General features: G+C 32.6%; 2 protein-coding genes and 1 pseudogene across 4 annotated transcripts in view; 1 reads left to right on the plus strand and 2 right to left on the minus strand.

Annotated features, from left to right (window-relative positions):
- Positions 1-15,105, minus strand: part of Pten (phosphatase and tensin-like protein) — a 126,150-nt gene that overhangs the window by 105,174 nt on the left and 5,871 nt on the right. Inside the window, exon 2 of one of the 3 annotated variants that reach the window (XM_066740437.1) lies at positions 14,240-14,346. The exons of the other annotated variants lie outside the window; for them this stretch is intronic. The gene's annotated coding sequence lies outside the window, so the exon portion shown is untranslated. The remainder of the gene's footprint in view (positions 1-14,239; positions 14,347-15,105) is intronic. 3 annotated transcript variants of the gene reach the window in all.
- LOC136781503 (uncharacterized) lies at positions 335-1,269 on the plus strand (annotated as a pseudogene).
- LOC136781504 (uncharacterized) lies at positions 5,625-6,556 on the minus strand. The gene is made up of 2 exons (XM_066740392.1): positions 6,053-6,556; positions 5,625-6,022 (listed from the first exon to the last, which is right to left on the minus strand). Exons 1-2 carry the CDS (start codon positions 6,336-6,338, stop codon positions 5,757-5,759), a joined length of 552 nt encoding a protein of 183 aa, XP_066596489.1. The 5' UTR covers positions 6,339-6,556; the 3' UTR covers positions 5,625-5,756.

The following is a 15,105-nucleotide window of genomic DNA, read 5'->3' on the forward strand; positions in this document are numbered from 1 at the left end:
AAAGTCGTATGATGAAATCGTGCAAAGTATAGCTGTAGCAACAGACGCTGTAAAATCGAAAGTCTTGCGGAAAGCTGTCGAAGAGGAAAAGAAAATTTTTGTTGAAAAAGGTCAGCTTGAGGGACTAACCGTATCAGGAGACGGTTCATGGAGAAAGCGTGGCTTTTCTTCTCTCTATGGCTTCGCAAGTTTGGTTGGTTTGTTTACAGGAAAAGTTATAGACATTTGTGTGAAATCAAAGTATTGCAAAGAGTGTGAATTTTGGAATAAAAAGGACACTACTGAGTATGAAGAATGGTACAAGTTACACGAACCATACTGTAGTGCAAATCATATTGGAAGTGCAGGAAAAATGGAGCCTGGCGCAGTCGTGCAAGTGTTTTCGCGTTCCGAGTCCACGTATAACGTTCGATACGCCTATTACATCGGAGATGGTGATAGTAAAACATTTAAAAGTATTCAGGATGCCAAGCCATATGGTGAATTTGCTGTTACCAAGAAAGAGTGTATTGGGCATGTACAAAAAAAGCTTGGAACGAGACTGCGTAATTTAAAAAAAGACGTTAAAAATCTTGGTGGTCGAGGCAAGTTGGCTGGAAAATTGATCGATGAATTAAGTGTGTATTATGGTCTTGCTATACGTCGAAATACAGATTCAGTGGAGAATGTGCGTAACGAGGTTTATGCTACTTTATACCATAAGATATCTTCAGATGAAAAGCCTCAACATGACAAGTGTCCAGTAGGACAAGATTCTTGGTGTTCTTGGCAAAGAGCTAAAGCTATGCATACTCTCGATATATATATATATATATATATATTCACAAAAAAGCCATGCCAATGCAAGTTTTCAATGCGGTTCAAAAAATTTATGAAGATTTGACAAGAGACGATCTGCTTTCACGTTGCTTAGGAGGTTTCACTCAAAATGCTAACTAAAGCCACAATGCCGTCGTTTGGACTATTGCGCCAACATCAGTTTCCAGCGGTAAAGCAGTGGTTGATATCGCCACTGATATTGCTACCATATTATATAATGATGGTTCTCGAGGTCTTTTAGATGTCATGAACACACTTCAGATGAGGATTAGTTCGGAATTATACAATTTTATCATGGAAACTGATGGACGTCGATTAAAAGCAGCAAACCGCTCAGCATCGAAACATCGAAAAAGCGTTCGGAAAGACCTTACGTGGCTCAGAAAAGAAGCAGAAGAGAAGAATGAATGCTTGGAAGGACAGTTATATGGTGCTGGGATAGCAGAGTAAAGGTGAAAAAATTGCAAAACCGATATTTTAAATATTTCATATAGTAAATACGTTTTGAAACTTTAAATGCGTTTTTCTCAAAACTATATTTTTCATAACTGCGTACACTGCAACTCGCTCAATTTTTATCGAATTTATCTGAAATTTTAACTGTCACTTCTTAGACAAATTATCTAAGAAAGTACACACGCTTTTTAAGATTAATAAATAATTAAAATTGTTATTAACGATTTAAAGTCGATTTTTAATGAAAAAATAAAAAAAAAGTTCAAACCGACGCCTATTTTCGAATTTTCGATAAAAATGAATAATCGTGTGTACTTCCCTAGGAAAACTAATGTAGATTAACGAACAAAATTTTTTTTACTCTAGGTGCTGTTCGGAGAATAATATAGTGCACACAGATTCGCTCCTCGGAAAAAACACATGTTCCGTTTACCGTTTGTCAAGACGCCATTTTGTATAAAAATTTAAAATAAAAATTGCTTTAATGTACCTCAAAACACGTATAATAATGACTAAAAATTTCATTTTAATCCATTGAATAGTTTTCAAGAAAAAAAAAAATTCTCCAAATAACATTCATTTTTCAGTGTGCCTGGGTAGTGTAACCTCTCTCTCTTAAAACATATAATTTAAAGTGTAGATATACTAATTTAAGTACAATAATAATTTGAAAATATATATTCTCCCTCATTACTAGTAAATATATTGTAACGTTGCGTTCCCGCAGCGTTACAATAGCTGCCATCTAGCGCTTTGCTAATCTCAAGCGCTAGATAGGCGGGTCGTGTGCGAACTAGGAAGTTATCAACCGATGAGTTATTGATCTAGGATCGACAACTTTTCGGCTTCCTAGTGTCGCGCGATGGGTGTAGCGGGGCAGCGGCGGGGCAGGCGAAGGGCCTTACCTGCTTCCGCCAGCTGCCCCGACACACGTAGTTTGGAGGTTCATAGGAATAGTTCGCTCTGGAGGAAATCCCCGCCACCGGTAATAAGCCGCAGCAGATCAGCAGCCGCCGCATCGCAATATAAAAAAGTGAAAACGGAAGTGCGACGACTGCCACCCTGCCGCGAACCCATACCGGACAGCGGAGACTGCCAGCCCTTCAGGCCTGTATCAAGGGCGTAACAGAGAGAGACGGAGAGAGAGAGAGAGAGAGAGAAGTAAGCCAGCCCTAGTCAGCTGATATAAGGGTGATTATTCGTCTTGTAAAAAGTCCAGTGACGTCCCGGGATATGCTAGGGCTTTAGGGCTCGTAGCACCGAACGGTTTTATAGGGAACCGCTGGCCCAGCTCACCTGTCAGGGGTAAGCGGGCAACCTAGCGGAGTGGTCATCCCGTCGGACCTGTAACGAACATCATAGTGTGTAGAAGCGCGAATTAGTAAAAGTGTTCGCGATTACATATATCCGTTGTGAGTTCGACCGTTGACAGGATCGTTCCCTTGAGTTGGTTCAAGGCCGCTGACTTAGTACAATTATCGTGAGGACTCGCGTCCTTAGACTCCCAAACCTAAAAAATCCGGGTCGTGTTGTGATCGAGTACACGGGAACTTAGTGAGTGCGAATAACCGTCGAGGAACGCGCACGCGCGGGGATAGGGACTCATCCGCGTAGAGTCGCGTAGTGGTTAGCTCAAGAATCCACCGGTGGCGCGCGGAGTACCGCGTGACTCGATGGGGACCGTCGCGAACGCCGACTAGTAGCTCGAGCGCGAGGTTAGCTAGTACGTCATCGGGACTTCAGCCGCGTTTGCACTACTTAGGCCGCGTCCACATTTAGGACCTAGCGTAACACCCCAAGAACGAGTAAAGCGAACCGGCTATTGTATTGAGCACGGAATTTATAATAAAAAGAGTTTAACCGGAGTTGAGGAATTATTTTATTAGCACCCTATCCCCTATATTCGCGTACGAAGGTTAGAACCCCCTCTGTATAAATAAATATTCGGGTATTATTAAAATTACATCGAAGGCGTCCGGGTCTTGTAGGAAGTCGCCTATTGGTACGCGAACGCGATCGGTGAGGGATCACTTCTCCCTCCCCTTCTACGCTATCCCTCGGGGTAGACAGTAGCGTCACAATATGTACCACAGTTGCGCGCGCATATGCGACGCTGCCATATTTACTACCTTTCACGTTTATCGTGTTACAATAAAACTTTGAATTAGATTTTCTCGGCAACGGTACGTGTCTTATTTTTCATTTTTTTTTTATGAGCTGTTAACAAATATACTGCATAAAGCATTTATTTTTTTAAAAAATCTAAAGACCCATTTTTCTAATATTAATAAAAATGTTGTGTCTTTAGCAGACTCTCTTATGTGTTCCACATTAAAAGTGATTACTTTCATGTTGATTTTCTCAAGTTAGAAACGTGTCATCAATCTCCAAATTTGACAATCGTGTCAATATCGTTATATTTAACCCATTTCAATTAAAATTTAAACAATTTTATGAAAATTAATTTGGGGTAGAACATCTTTAAAAAAAATAAATTATCAACGATAATTTTTACTAAAAGATTCAGGAACATGAAAAGTGCTATTTTGAGAGGAACGCGATGCGCTCACAATCAGCTCATAAGACACTCACAATGTACTCGCAATAGTACCGGAATGCGAGCAAAACGAGTCTGAATCCGAAATACTTGCGAGCGCTTTGCGAGAGCGATTTTTTTACGGGGTACATAATAGCTCCGGTGCTTCCTTACAAGTATGCAAAAAAACTTTTCAGAATATTTTTGCAGTGTCTCACAGATCCTTAAAAACTTTACAAAGTAGGTGCAAAAAGGGCTTTGTCACCTTTCAAGATAAAAGAAGAGGAAACGTACACCGTCAAAAGTATACTAAAGAACATTGGGAGCATGTTAAAAAACATTAGTTCTATTCCATGCGATGAAAATCATTACGGTCGTGCCAAAAGTTACAAAATGTATTTTAGTAGTGATTTAAATGTAAACCATTTATATATAAGTTTCAGCCATCAATACCCAGAAAGTACAATTACATACAAATTCTATCGAAAAGTATTTTTAAAATGTTTTCCGTATGTATCATTTCGTCGTCCCAGAATAGATACATGTAAAACAAGTGATTTGTTTGCTTGTCAAATTTCATCTTTTAATGACTTTAAATTGAAAGATGTTCAACGAGAGCAAAAAGTTCATCATGCCAAATATATTAATGCCCAAGAATATATGAGTAACGACATCTATGATGTATATTTTCCTGGATGTGACTTTTGTATTATATCTGTGGATCTTAAGCAAGTTTTGTTAGAACCAAATTTAACTCATAGCAATATGTATTAAAGCAGGCAATTAAATTGTTACAATATAGGCGTACATGTATCCTATTTAAATAAAAGTTTTATGTGTATGTGGAATGAGACAATAGCTTGTCGTGGTAGTAATGAAATAGGACCTTACATTTTACGTTTAGTGCATTCTTCTGATATTTATGATAAAAAAAATCAGTTATGTGGTCTGATAATTGTCCACAGGGCATAATAAAAACCGTACCATTATTTTTCTAATGATGTTTTTGGTAAAAATTTGACATTTTGAAGAAATTTCTCAAAAATTTTTATTAAATGGACATTAGACTGTCCTGAATTTTTTTTCGTTCCAGTCCCGAAAACTGTTAATTTAGATAGAAAAAACAACTTTCCCAAATTTGTAGGTAAAAAAAAATTGTTTAGAATTGTCTCAATCGACATTTATATTTAATTTACACAAAAATTCATTTATCTCCGAAACTATAGAAGATATCAAGTTATCGCTAAAAACCTTTTAGAAGGCATATAAAGAGAGACATAGAAAAAGTTATACTGAAAAATTGATATCTGTTATATTTTCTGAGATAAATCAACTTTTATGTACAATTTATTATTTTTTAGGGTTCCCGGAATTTAAAAAATAAAAATTTAGCACTACTGCCACGGAAAACGTTGATTTATATAGATCAAATGATATCCCGAACATTTGAGCCCTATATAAAAATGATTAGAACTGCCTCAGTCCATATTATATGTAATATTTACATACAACTTCATTTTTTACCGAAAGTATAACAATATCAGTTTATGCTTAGAACCTTTTAGAATGCGGAGGCTTAAAATAGTTCTATATTAAAAGTAGATATATACTATAGTTATAGGGATAAACCTGTCTATTTAAATTTGCATATAAAGATTAAAAGTTTGTATGTCAGTTTCCAAGTTTTATATTTAAAAAAGCTGTTTTTATTACATCTAGATAGTACTTAAAATTAATCGAGAAAAGACATTTGCACATTTTGCTTAAGTAGTGTATGCGAAAAATAATAAAATATTCAGAAAATGTCCTTACATATAAGAAATACGTAAATTAGATAAACTGAGAAAGTCGGTTATACTCTAAATACGAATGGAGCTTTTAATTGTTGAAAGCTATCTGTAACAATTTTTTAATAGATTCTGGAGAAATTTTTATAAATACAGTTTTAGTTGGTGCTCAAAGTTTTTTTGTTGCAGTCTGGATAATCTTTCCGGTATTTCGCAACAATTCGCAAAAGATATTCTTGTTGCTGTTGATCTTTCGTTAAGCATTGATTGTATTCTTCTATCAATGCAACTGCCCGTTCAGCAATGTCATTCACAACTTTTAATTCTTTAAAAACCATTAATGCACTTTTATCATTTTCTTCTTCCTCCCATTGTTCATGATTTTTATCAAGAAAATCATAAGATAAATTAAACTGATCGAATAAAAAGACGGATCATTTTGTGATAAAATCACTTATGTCGTAAGTTAGGGCGTGTCTTAAATCTACTTCAGCACGCACCTTTCTCTTAACAAAACTTTCACAATTCTTAAAGGCGTCTATCATTTTCAGTTTCATTTCATTTGATACGGTGTTATCAAAAAGGCCTAATGGTGCAAGTTTTTCGGATAAATACCATAAATGTTTTGTCAGTTTATGGAGAGCTGCATCTGATAACTTCGGATTAAATTCTTTATATCTGATCAATTTTTGCAATAAATTTAAATCATGAAAGGGTTCCATGCTTACACAAGGAGCCATGAACCAAGATTTTACATAAAAGAGAACAATAAAAAGACAAATATGGCGAAGACCTTCCTATTCTTTTGCAGTCAAATGAAACAGAGATTTCCGAAAATATATATTTTCATGGAATAAATAGCCTTTGAAAGCCACCTAGCATGATACATTGCTCCATGTTTTTTAAATATAGTCCCTCGAGGTGGTGTACCTTCCAAGAAGACATAAGTCAGCTCTAAAAGCTCTTTGTAGTTACCCCGTGGCTGTGAAGTCTAAAATATAAGAAGGGATTTATAAATTATAAAGTTTTTTTGTAAAACCATACGTTTCATAGTGTATTATAGAAATAACACCCCTTAAAGTGGATCGGAAATGATTACAAGAAATGAATGTATTTATGTGCATGAAAACAATACACTTAAGATTTGCAGTGTACACTTTAAAATATAATAAAATGCAGAGACATATAGGCTTAATATTTAATTAATCTAAAGTTTTATAAAAGCCTGACGTATAAAGAATCTAAATCCTAGATTCTCCACTATCAAGTCTACCGGAAGATTTAAAAAGGATTGTGCAGGATTTTAGAAATCTTATTGAGTTCTAAACACTGCTGAATTGTTCACATTCCGACACTTTTCAGACTTTTGTAGGGTTTGGTTTGTATACAAAATAGCTTCTGGTATAATTCTAAATTATCCTTTTGATAGAATCGTTTAGGTTTATAGTAGATCTTAGATTTTGATTTGGGTTAATTTTAAGTACTATCTAGATGTAATAAAGGGAGCTTTTTTAAAGATAAAACTTGGAAACTAACATAAAAACTTTTAATCTTTATATGAAAAATTAAATAGACAGGTTTATCTCTGTAACTATAATGGGTGTATTAGCAACGATGCTTTTAATTTTAACCACATATTCTTGGGACTAAACTAAGTCGAAAAGTCAAACACTATAAGGTCCGGAAAAGCATCATTGCTGAGATAAATCAGAGCTTTGATTCAACGGAAAAATTACTTTAATTTCACTTTCATTGACAGTTCCCCTTTAAAAAACAAAAGAAGTTTGTACTTCTCCGCCGATCCGTATTGTCGTACACGTATATACACATACGCATGCAACTACGGTGATTATTAATATTACCTCCTAATGTCTTATATTTCTGATCCTGGTTTTGATGAAATTCATTTTCTGCCTATTTTTAAAAGGATCCTAGACAACATCCATTTACATACCCAGACAGCAACGTCTGAAACCTCAGGTTTAATCACGACGTGATATGTATATATTACCGCATAATGCTTTAATTTTGTGATCAGATTATGTTAAAACATAACACGTTAATATTAATGGTCTATAATGTCAATATGATCCTGAGCTCACATCGTGACATTTACTGACGTATCGTGAGGACATGCTATGTTCTACATTTCACGTCATATTGTAAGAAAAAAATGAGATCATGTAATGATAATAATATGAAGATTGCTGTCGACACACCATGAGTGAATTATGAGTACATTGAATGTAATTGTGATAATACATTTAATATTTTCAAATAACGAGTATTCAAGAAGCAAGCTATATATCGCTATCAGCGCTACAGCACGTACATTTTTTTTAATTAATGTGACCGATAAAATTACAGCCAGTCGAAATAAATAGACAAATGGAACTTTGCTGCTAACTAACGTCACGCAGTGTAATGGACAAGGTATCAGTCTCATTATTCCAACGACCAGCGTTCAAGACCCACCAGGGAAAAGGATTTTTCATCAGCAAAAGTACGATCAAATCATTTGGACATCAAAAGTGAAAGTAAATTCGATTAAATGCAGAGCGAAAATGTTGCAACGCCGGCGTTAAAAATTGAAGAATTATCCTACATCGGAATTCAACATTTTCTATCATTTAATGATACCTCATGACATGAGTGCAATCTGAGGTACAAATGAGTCCTCATCTGTGTCTATTTTTGTCATCACGGAATACTGCATTCTGAGGACAATATGACAACATTACGACAGGATTTTGCTATCTGGGTAGTTGAAAAGTCTAAAGAATAATACGGCGTTTGTACATAAATTTTCAAGGCGTTTTATCTTTGCGGTGACACGACATATGAACTGTTCTAAGGTAGTCAAGAAATCAAGAGACACGGTAGTGTCTCGACGGCAAGTACATAAAAGTAGGTATAGACGTATCTATACCGCCGTCGAGGCACTACTGTATCTTATACAGCAAGTTTGGCCGTCTCAATTTTTAAATCGATTTTTCTCCGTGAAGGATACACTGTCATGATTCAAGTAAAGCTTTTCTTAAAATAGTTTTGAACAAGCTTTCATTTGAGCCCATGAACATCAAAATCGGTTCACGCAATCCAGAGATATCATACTCAGTTAGCTATATATATATATATATATATCGAAAATTAAGATTCTTCTCCTTCGTCAGTTTCTTCTCCAGCCAGAATGTATGTCTCGGGCTGAAGTTGACCGCTAAGAGGAAAATGACGTCACTTTTTCTCAGCGTTGCCAACTGGTTAAACACAACGACAGAACCAGTGTTGTAAACTATCAAATAAAATCGATGTAATCGATATAATTAATCCGGCGACTACTGTTAACTGTCAATTGTAATGTGAGGTTATTTATATTTAATACAGTGAGGTTAATCATTGCTATGTTAGTGAATGTGTTAAATTTTCAAAATGATAAATGAATTCGAATAATAATGACATAAGGTGTCGGCAATTATTAGATAAGTATAACATTATATTTTACAATACTGGATGTTAATATACTTTGTGGTACTTTGTGAAGTTTCTTTTTCAGATTAATTGAGATAGAACATTTCTATTTTCATTGCTGAGGATAGTAGAGCTGACTGGATGAAATAAGATTAATATTTACATATTTTCAACACTGAGCCAAGGAGAAGTATACTTCCAACATTTATGTGTACCAGTGATTATCAGGAGCATATTAATTAAATTAAATTTTTAAGATATTTGATAAACATATGCTAAACATCCAGGTATGGAAATAATTAACAAAATTCATGTTTAACTTTTTCTTTTCTTTAAACTCATATGGATTTCAACAGCCCGATAGGTTATATAACATATAAGAATAATTTTCCATGAGACAATGACAGTTTCTGCTTATTATATATACAAACAATTTTCCAGGAGACAATAAAACTTTCTTATTACTACGATTAAAGAAAAGTAGATGAATATTTTCTAATCGTTATTTAATATTCAATTATAATATAAAAAAGTATTAAAACCAAATATTTATCTACGCTTCCCTAATCAGAATAGAAAGAAATTATTATTATCTCCAAAAAAATTATTCAAAACTAATTTTTTATAAAAATAACATTAAATTTTATAATATAATATGTAATATATTTTTTGGTACTTAGTGAGATTTTATTTCAGATTGAATTACAATAACGTGTTTATTGTGTCATTGTGCAGGCTTGAGCTGCAATATTTAATAGAAGAAGTCAGAAATGATACCAGTTTACCATAGAAAGAGCCATAATGAAAAGTTAATGTTGAGAGTTAAGCCTAAGGAAAAGGTGGAGAAATTAAAAAATTTGGAAGCCAATTGTTAATAGTGAAAAGCTTGCAGGTGATTCTTGGCATAATAAACTCTTTGAAATATATAAGTCAATTAAATAATAAATATAATGATAAGGTCATCTAGAAATGAGACCATGAAAAGAAGTCATCATTTTAATATGTTCCATGCAATAGAATATACAGTGTCTAATTTTGCGAAACTGAAAGCAGTATATCCACAAAAGAGAGGCTTCCATTGCATTAATTTGTATATTTTCTAGTTTATATTAATGAAAAGAAAATAAAAATGGCAGTATATAGTTTGCTTAAAAAGAACCATGATTCATAGTGGATATTGGGAGTAACAGTTAAGAAAAAGGTAAAAAAAGGGATCAATTTCTAAGAAAATTCTTGAAAGTGAAGGGCTTGTAGGTGATTTCAGGCATAAAATTTTAGAAATATAAATCAAATAGTTAATGAATATTATAATAAAATCATGTAGATGTGTAAATATGAAAGGAATTTATGATTTCAATATATCACATGTAATAGAGCATACAGTGTGTAACTTCAGGAAACTGAAAGCAGTATACCTAAAAAACATAGGCTTCCATTGCATTAACTGGTATATATTTTACAGTTTATATTAATCAAAAGAATATATAAATGTCACTAGTTTAGCAGGGAACGAGCCATAATGCAAAGGTGATAGTGAGAGTAACACCTAAGAAAAAGATGGATTTAAAGGTAAATTTAGTAACAAAATTTTGAAAGCTAAAGGGTTTTAAGGTGATTTTGGGTAAAGATGTTGAAAATATAATTCAAGCAGTCATTGAATCCTATGTTAAATGCCTCTAAAAGTGTAATTATGATAAGAACTCATCATTGTAATATATTGTATTTTATTTAGTATATTAATAAATTAATATCTCGAATTGGAGCTTTACATTATGGAACGATGAGAACATTGGAAAATGTTTTGTTAAATTGAATTAGTTAAAACAATTTTTAGTTTTAATTCCTATATTCTTACAAAACGTTCTAAGATCCCATAAAAAACCAGCTTCGCTTGTAAAAAAAGGACGGCAAGTACATAAGTCGTATCTAGCATGATTAAAATATTTTAATTAAAAAAAGTAGTGAAATCCAAATGTTAGGCAAGTATACATTTTTACCATGGCGAAAATTTGTATTTGGAAAAAAGTAAATAGTAATACAAAAATTACTTGCCGGGCCCGTAATATTCATGTGTAAGTCACTATCTTGCTATATAAGCGTTGCTTCTCATAAGTTAAAAATGTGGCTATTTAATACGATTGTATACAACGGGCCCGGCAAATAATTTTTGTATTACTATTTACTTTTTTCCAAATTTCAATTTTCGCCATGGTAACAATTTATACTTGCCTAACATTTGGATTTCACTATTTTTTTTAATTAAAATATTTTATATTACTATATTTTAATCATGATAGATACGACTTATGTACTTGCCGTCCTTTTTTTACAAGCGAAGCTTGTTTTTTATGGGATAAGTATTATATTAAAAACGCTATTATAAGGAATTTTATTTTTTTTCTGTTTTTAAAAATCTTACTGTTTTATCAGATCGAGCAGTTTGCTGTGTGCATCATTGGAATATCGAAATGACTCGGACATAGATTTTCAAGTAAGGTTTTAGTCTTCTCTGGAAATTTCAATCTAAGTGGAGAGGTTGAGGGATCCCTTTAAAAATAAATAAGCCTTTTTTCATGTTCTGAAGTGATAAGCCAAAAAATTAAGAAGAATTTTTTGTTAATTTTGTAGATTATTATTCATATTCTTTGCACGCTCTTAGGTACAAAAAGATTTCAAAGATAAATTAATAAATGCTTATGCTTTTCTCTTCACTTTATTACAATTTGCTAGGTGAATTGCAAAATATTTCTTTTTGGTGACAATATCAACTTCTAGTCACTATAAACTAGAATCTGACCTAACAATTGGCTAATTTTACTGGCAAGTCCATTTAGGCTGACACTATGCAAAAAGTACTAGGCAAAAACTATGGGCAATCTACGGCATAAAGAAAAAATTATTTTTAATTTTGTGGCTTGTCCCTTCATAAAATGAAAAAATAGCTTATTGATTCTTAAAGGGATCCCTGAAGTTCTCCACTTAGATTGAAATTTCTAATGGACTATGGCTTTACTTGAGAATCCATTTTCGAGTCATTTTGATCCTCCAATGATGCAGCAAACTGTTCTATCTCATAAAACAGTGAGACTTCCAAAAACAGAAAAAATACAATTTCTTATAATAGCTTTTATGATAAAATACTTATGTTTTGACTACCTTAGAGCAATTCATATACCGCGTCACCGAAAAGATAAAGCGACTTGAAAATTAACCTACGAATAACGCCGTATTATTCTTTAGACTTTTCAACCAAATGGGTGCTATCGAGAATGATTTTAAAAATAGGCAGAAAATGAATTTTATCAGCATCAGAATCAGAAATGTAAAACATTAGGAGGTAATATTAATAATCGGCGTAGTTGCGTGCGTGTGTGTATATGCCTGTACGACAATATGGATCGACAGAGAAGTACAAATTTCTTTTGATTTTTGAAAGGGAACTGTCAACGAAAGTGAAAATAAAGTAATTTTTCCGTTGAATCAAAGCCCTGATTTATTGGTTTAAAACTGATTTATATCAGCAATGATGCTTTTCCAGACCTTATAGTATAAGACTTTTCGACTTAGTTTATGCTCAAGAATATGTGGTTAAAATTAAAAGCATCATTGCTGATACACTCTGTATTTAATAGTTTTGTATCTTCGTCTAAGAAATCTATTTCTTTAATACAAAATGGCCACCTTATTCGTGCATTTTTATGACGGTGCAACACACCATGTCTCAAAACTACGTACGTCACTGTCATTCCAATTATTATTTGCAATTAAAAAATAGCATATAAATTTGTTACTTGCATCTATAGTTTCTATTTGAAGCTACAAAATTTGAAAAATCTTTGAGTTTGACAAAATTATACGCTTTTAAATAAGAAATGTGTGTTCATTTTGACTCTATTTTTCTTAATTTCATTGCTTAAAAATAATGTTTTGTTCATAAATATGTAAAAGCAATTCGCTTCATACGGAATGTAATAATATAATAAAGGACTGCTAAAAATCTCATCAAGATAGGTTGAATAGTTTCAAAATGAAAGTGCACGCAAATTTTAAAAAGTGTTTTTTGAGAAAAAGGGATTTAAACTTTTAATCTCTTAACTACTTGCGAGCCGTGGAGCCTTAGTGGTATTCACGCGGCCCGACACGCTTATGGCTATAACTTATTAGATTTCTTTAATTTTACTTTAAAACTTTATGAATATAATCCTGTATTGAAGATATATTCTATCCATTCATGAAAAAACAATAAAACAAAAAAACAAACAAAATTAAATTTTTGAAGATTTAAATGTATTTCTCCTCTTTATTTTTCCATTCTATTCATGAAAAGATAACCCAAAAATAAACACAGTTTTATGAAATTGTTTGATAATGGGTTAAAAAAATTAAACTTTCGTTGTATCCCTTTAAAGTGGTTCGAGTGCCAATGAAATTTCTTCAGAATTATTTAAAATTTTAAGAAACGTTATTTAGGCATAGAAGAATAATCTACTAAAATTTGGAATGATGTTACCGATGATATATAAAAGTAAGAAATAATTATTTGAAATTGGCACTTTCACGTGTAGCCTAATGGGCAATCAACACATTTCTTCAAAATGTGTTGATTGCTCATATTGCAATGATTGCACAAAGTAATAAAAAACTGTAGTAATATATTTTAAATTATAAACAATTTTTTAATCACTGAAAATGTGTATACTACTGATAATAATCTCCTATTATTAATCGTGAGAAATTTTTTTATCTCGTACTTGTCTCTACTCTGCATAGAAATGTGGCAGCTACTCAAGTCATACGAGTATATCTTTTGATATAATTGTTTTAAAAAGATTAAAAAAAATATTAATAAAAATGACACTTAAATTATTTATTTTTTACAAATTGATATCTTCTATCGTAACCAGAATAAGTAAAGTTCTACTTTCAATTTTGTAACTACCTACCGCTTTATTTGACTAGAGAGTCGCACACGAACCACCTTAAGAGATTAGCATTTGTTGAAAAATTAAATATTTTATAACCTGATATTGAATAAATAAAAGTAACACGTTGCTCATTTTTTTCTTATACTGAAAATTTTCTTCTTTCTCGAATATAATCTCAAACAGAATTCTGAAAAATGCTGCAGATCTCAACCCTACTATTTTGTGCCTCACATAAAAGGAAACTTAACCTTGGAATTTGTATTGCAGGAAAATATCAACAGTCCCTCGATAGATTTCTGGAATTCAAGCTCTAATGCCAGATACCCTTCTAAGTTGGAAGCAAAATGGTTGGGCTCTGCAACATATTTTCCAAATGTTACTGATCGTTTGTTAACTTTGCAATTAAAAGAAAAAAATGCATACATCCTATTTTTTAGAGATTTGAGCGCTTAATAAAAAATGTTAAGGAGGTTGATTCCATACGTCTAAAGTCAAAACAGATTTATCGTAGACTCTCTACTGACTAAAGTAGTAAGAGGTTAGATTTGGCAACGTTGCTTCTGTCATAGACAACAGGTGATCGCCAGTTTTACAAAATAATATTATTTTCAAGTTTTCTGGCTTTCAGTTATTTATAGATATAGGTATTTATGTTGCAATATAGTTTTAATTATAAAATATTCCAAAGGCATCCAAAAATGTTTAAAAATAAGGCATTATAAATGCATTATGTTTCAAGATTAATAAAACGTTTATTAGATATTTAATAAATTATTGTTCAGGTTCTTATTTTGCTTTTACTGTTAAATAACCATCAACTCAAATTCCCTTTCATATATTCAGCATAGATGAATGCTTTTCAAAGAACGCGGGCTACGGCGATTGCGACGTTGCCACTATTTCATGTAATGGAGGTTGACGTTATCAAAAACATCAGTTTCCCGAAGAAAATTTTTTATTTATTGATGGTACAGTTACCAAATCGATATGTTTCAACTTTCATGTAATCATTAGATATTTATTAACTTTTTTTAAGAGTTTCACACGTTTCTTTTCGTTAATCTTCGCGTATTTCAAGTATGAAGAGAGAAAAAATTTGCCTGCCCATAAGATT

Source organism: Prorops nasuta, unplaced genomic scaffold (assembly GCF_024137725.1).
Source record: "Prorops nasuta isolate Cenicafe-Biocafe unplaced genomic scaffold, Cenicafe_Pnas_1.2 PNAS00023, whole genome shotgun sequence".
In the NCBI taxonomy this organism is placed as follows: domain Eukaryota; kingdom Metazoa; phylum Arthropoda; class Insecta; order Hymenoptera; family Bethylidae; genus Prorops; species Prorops nasuta.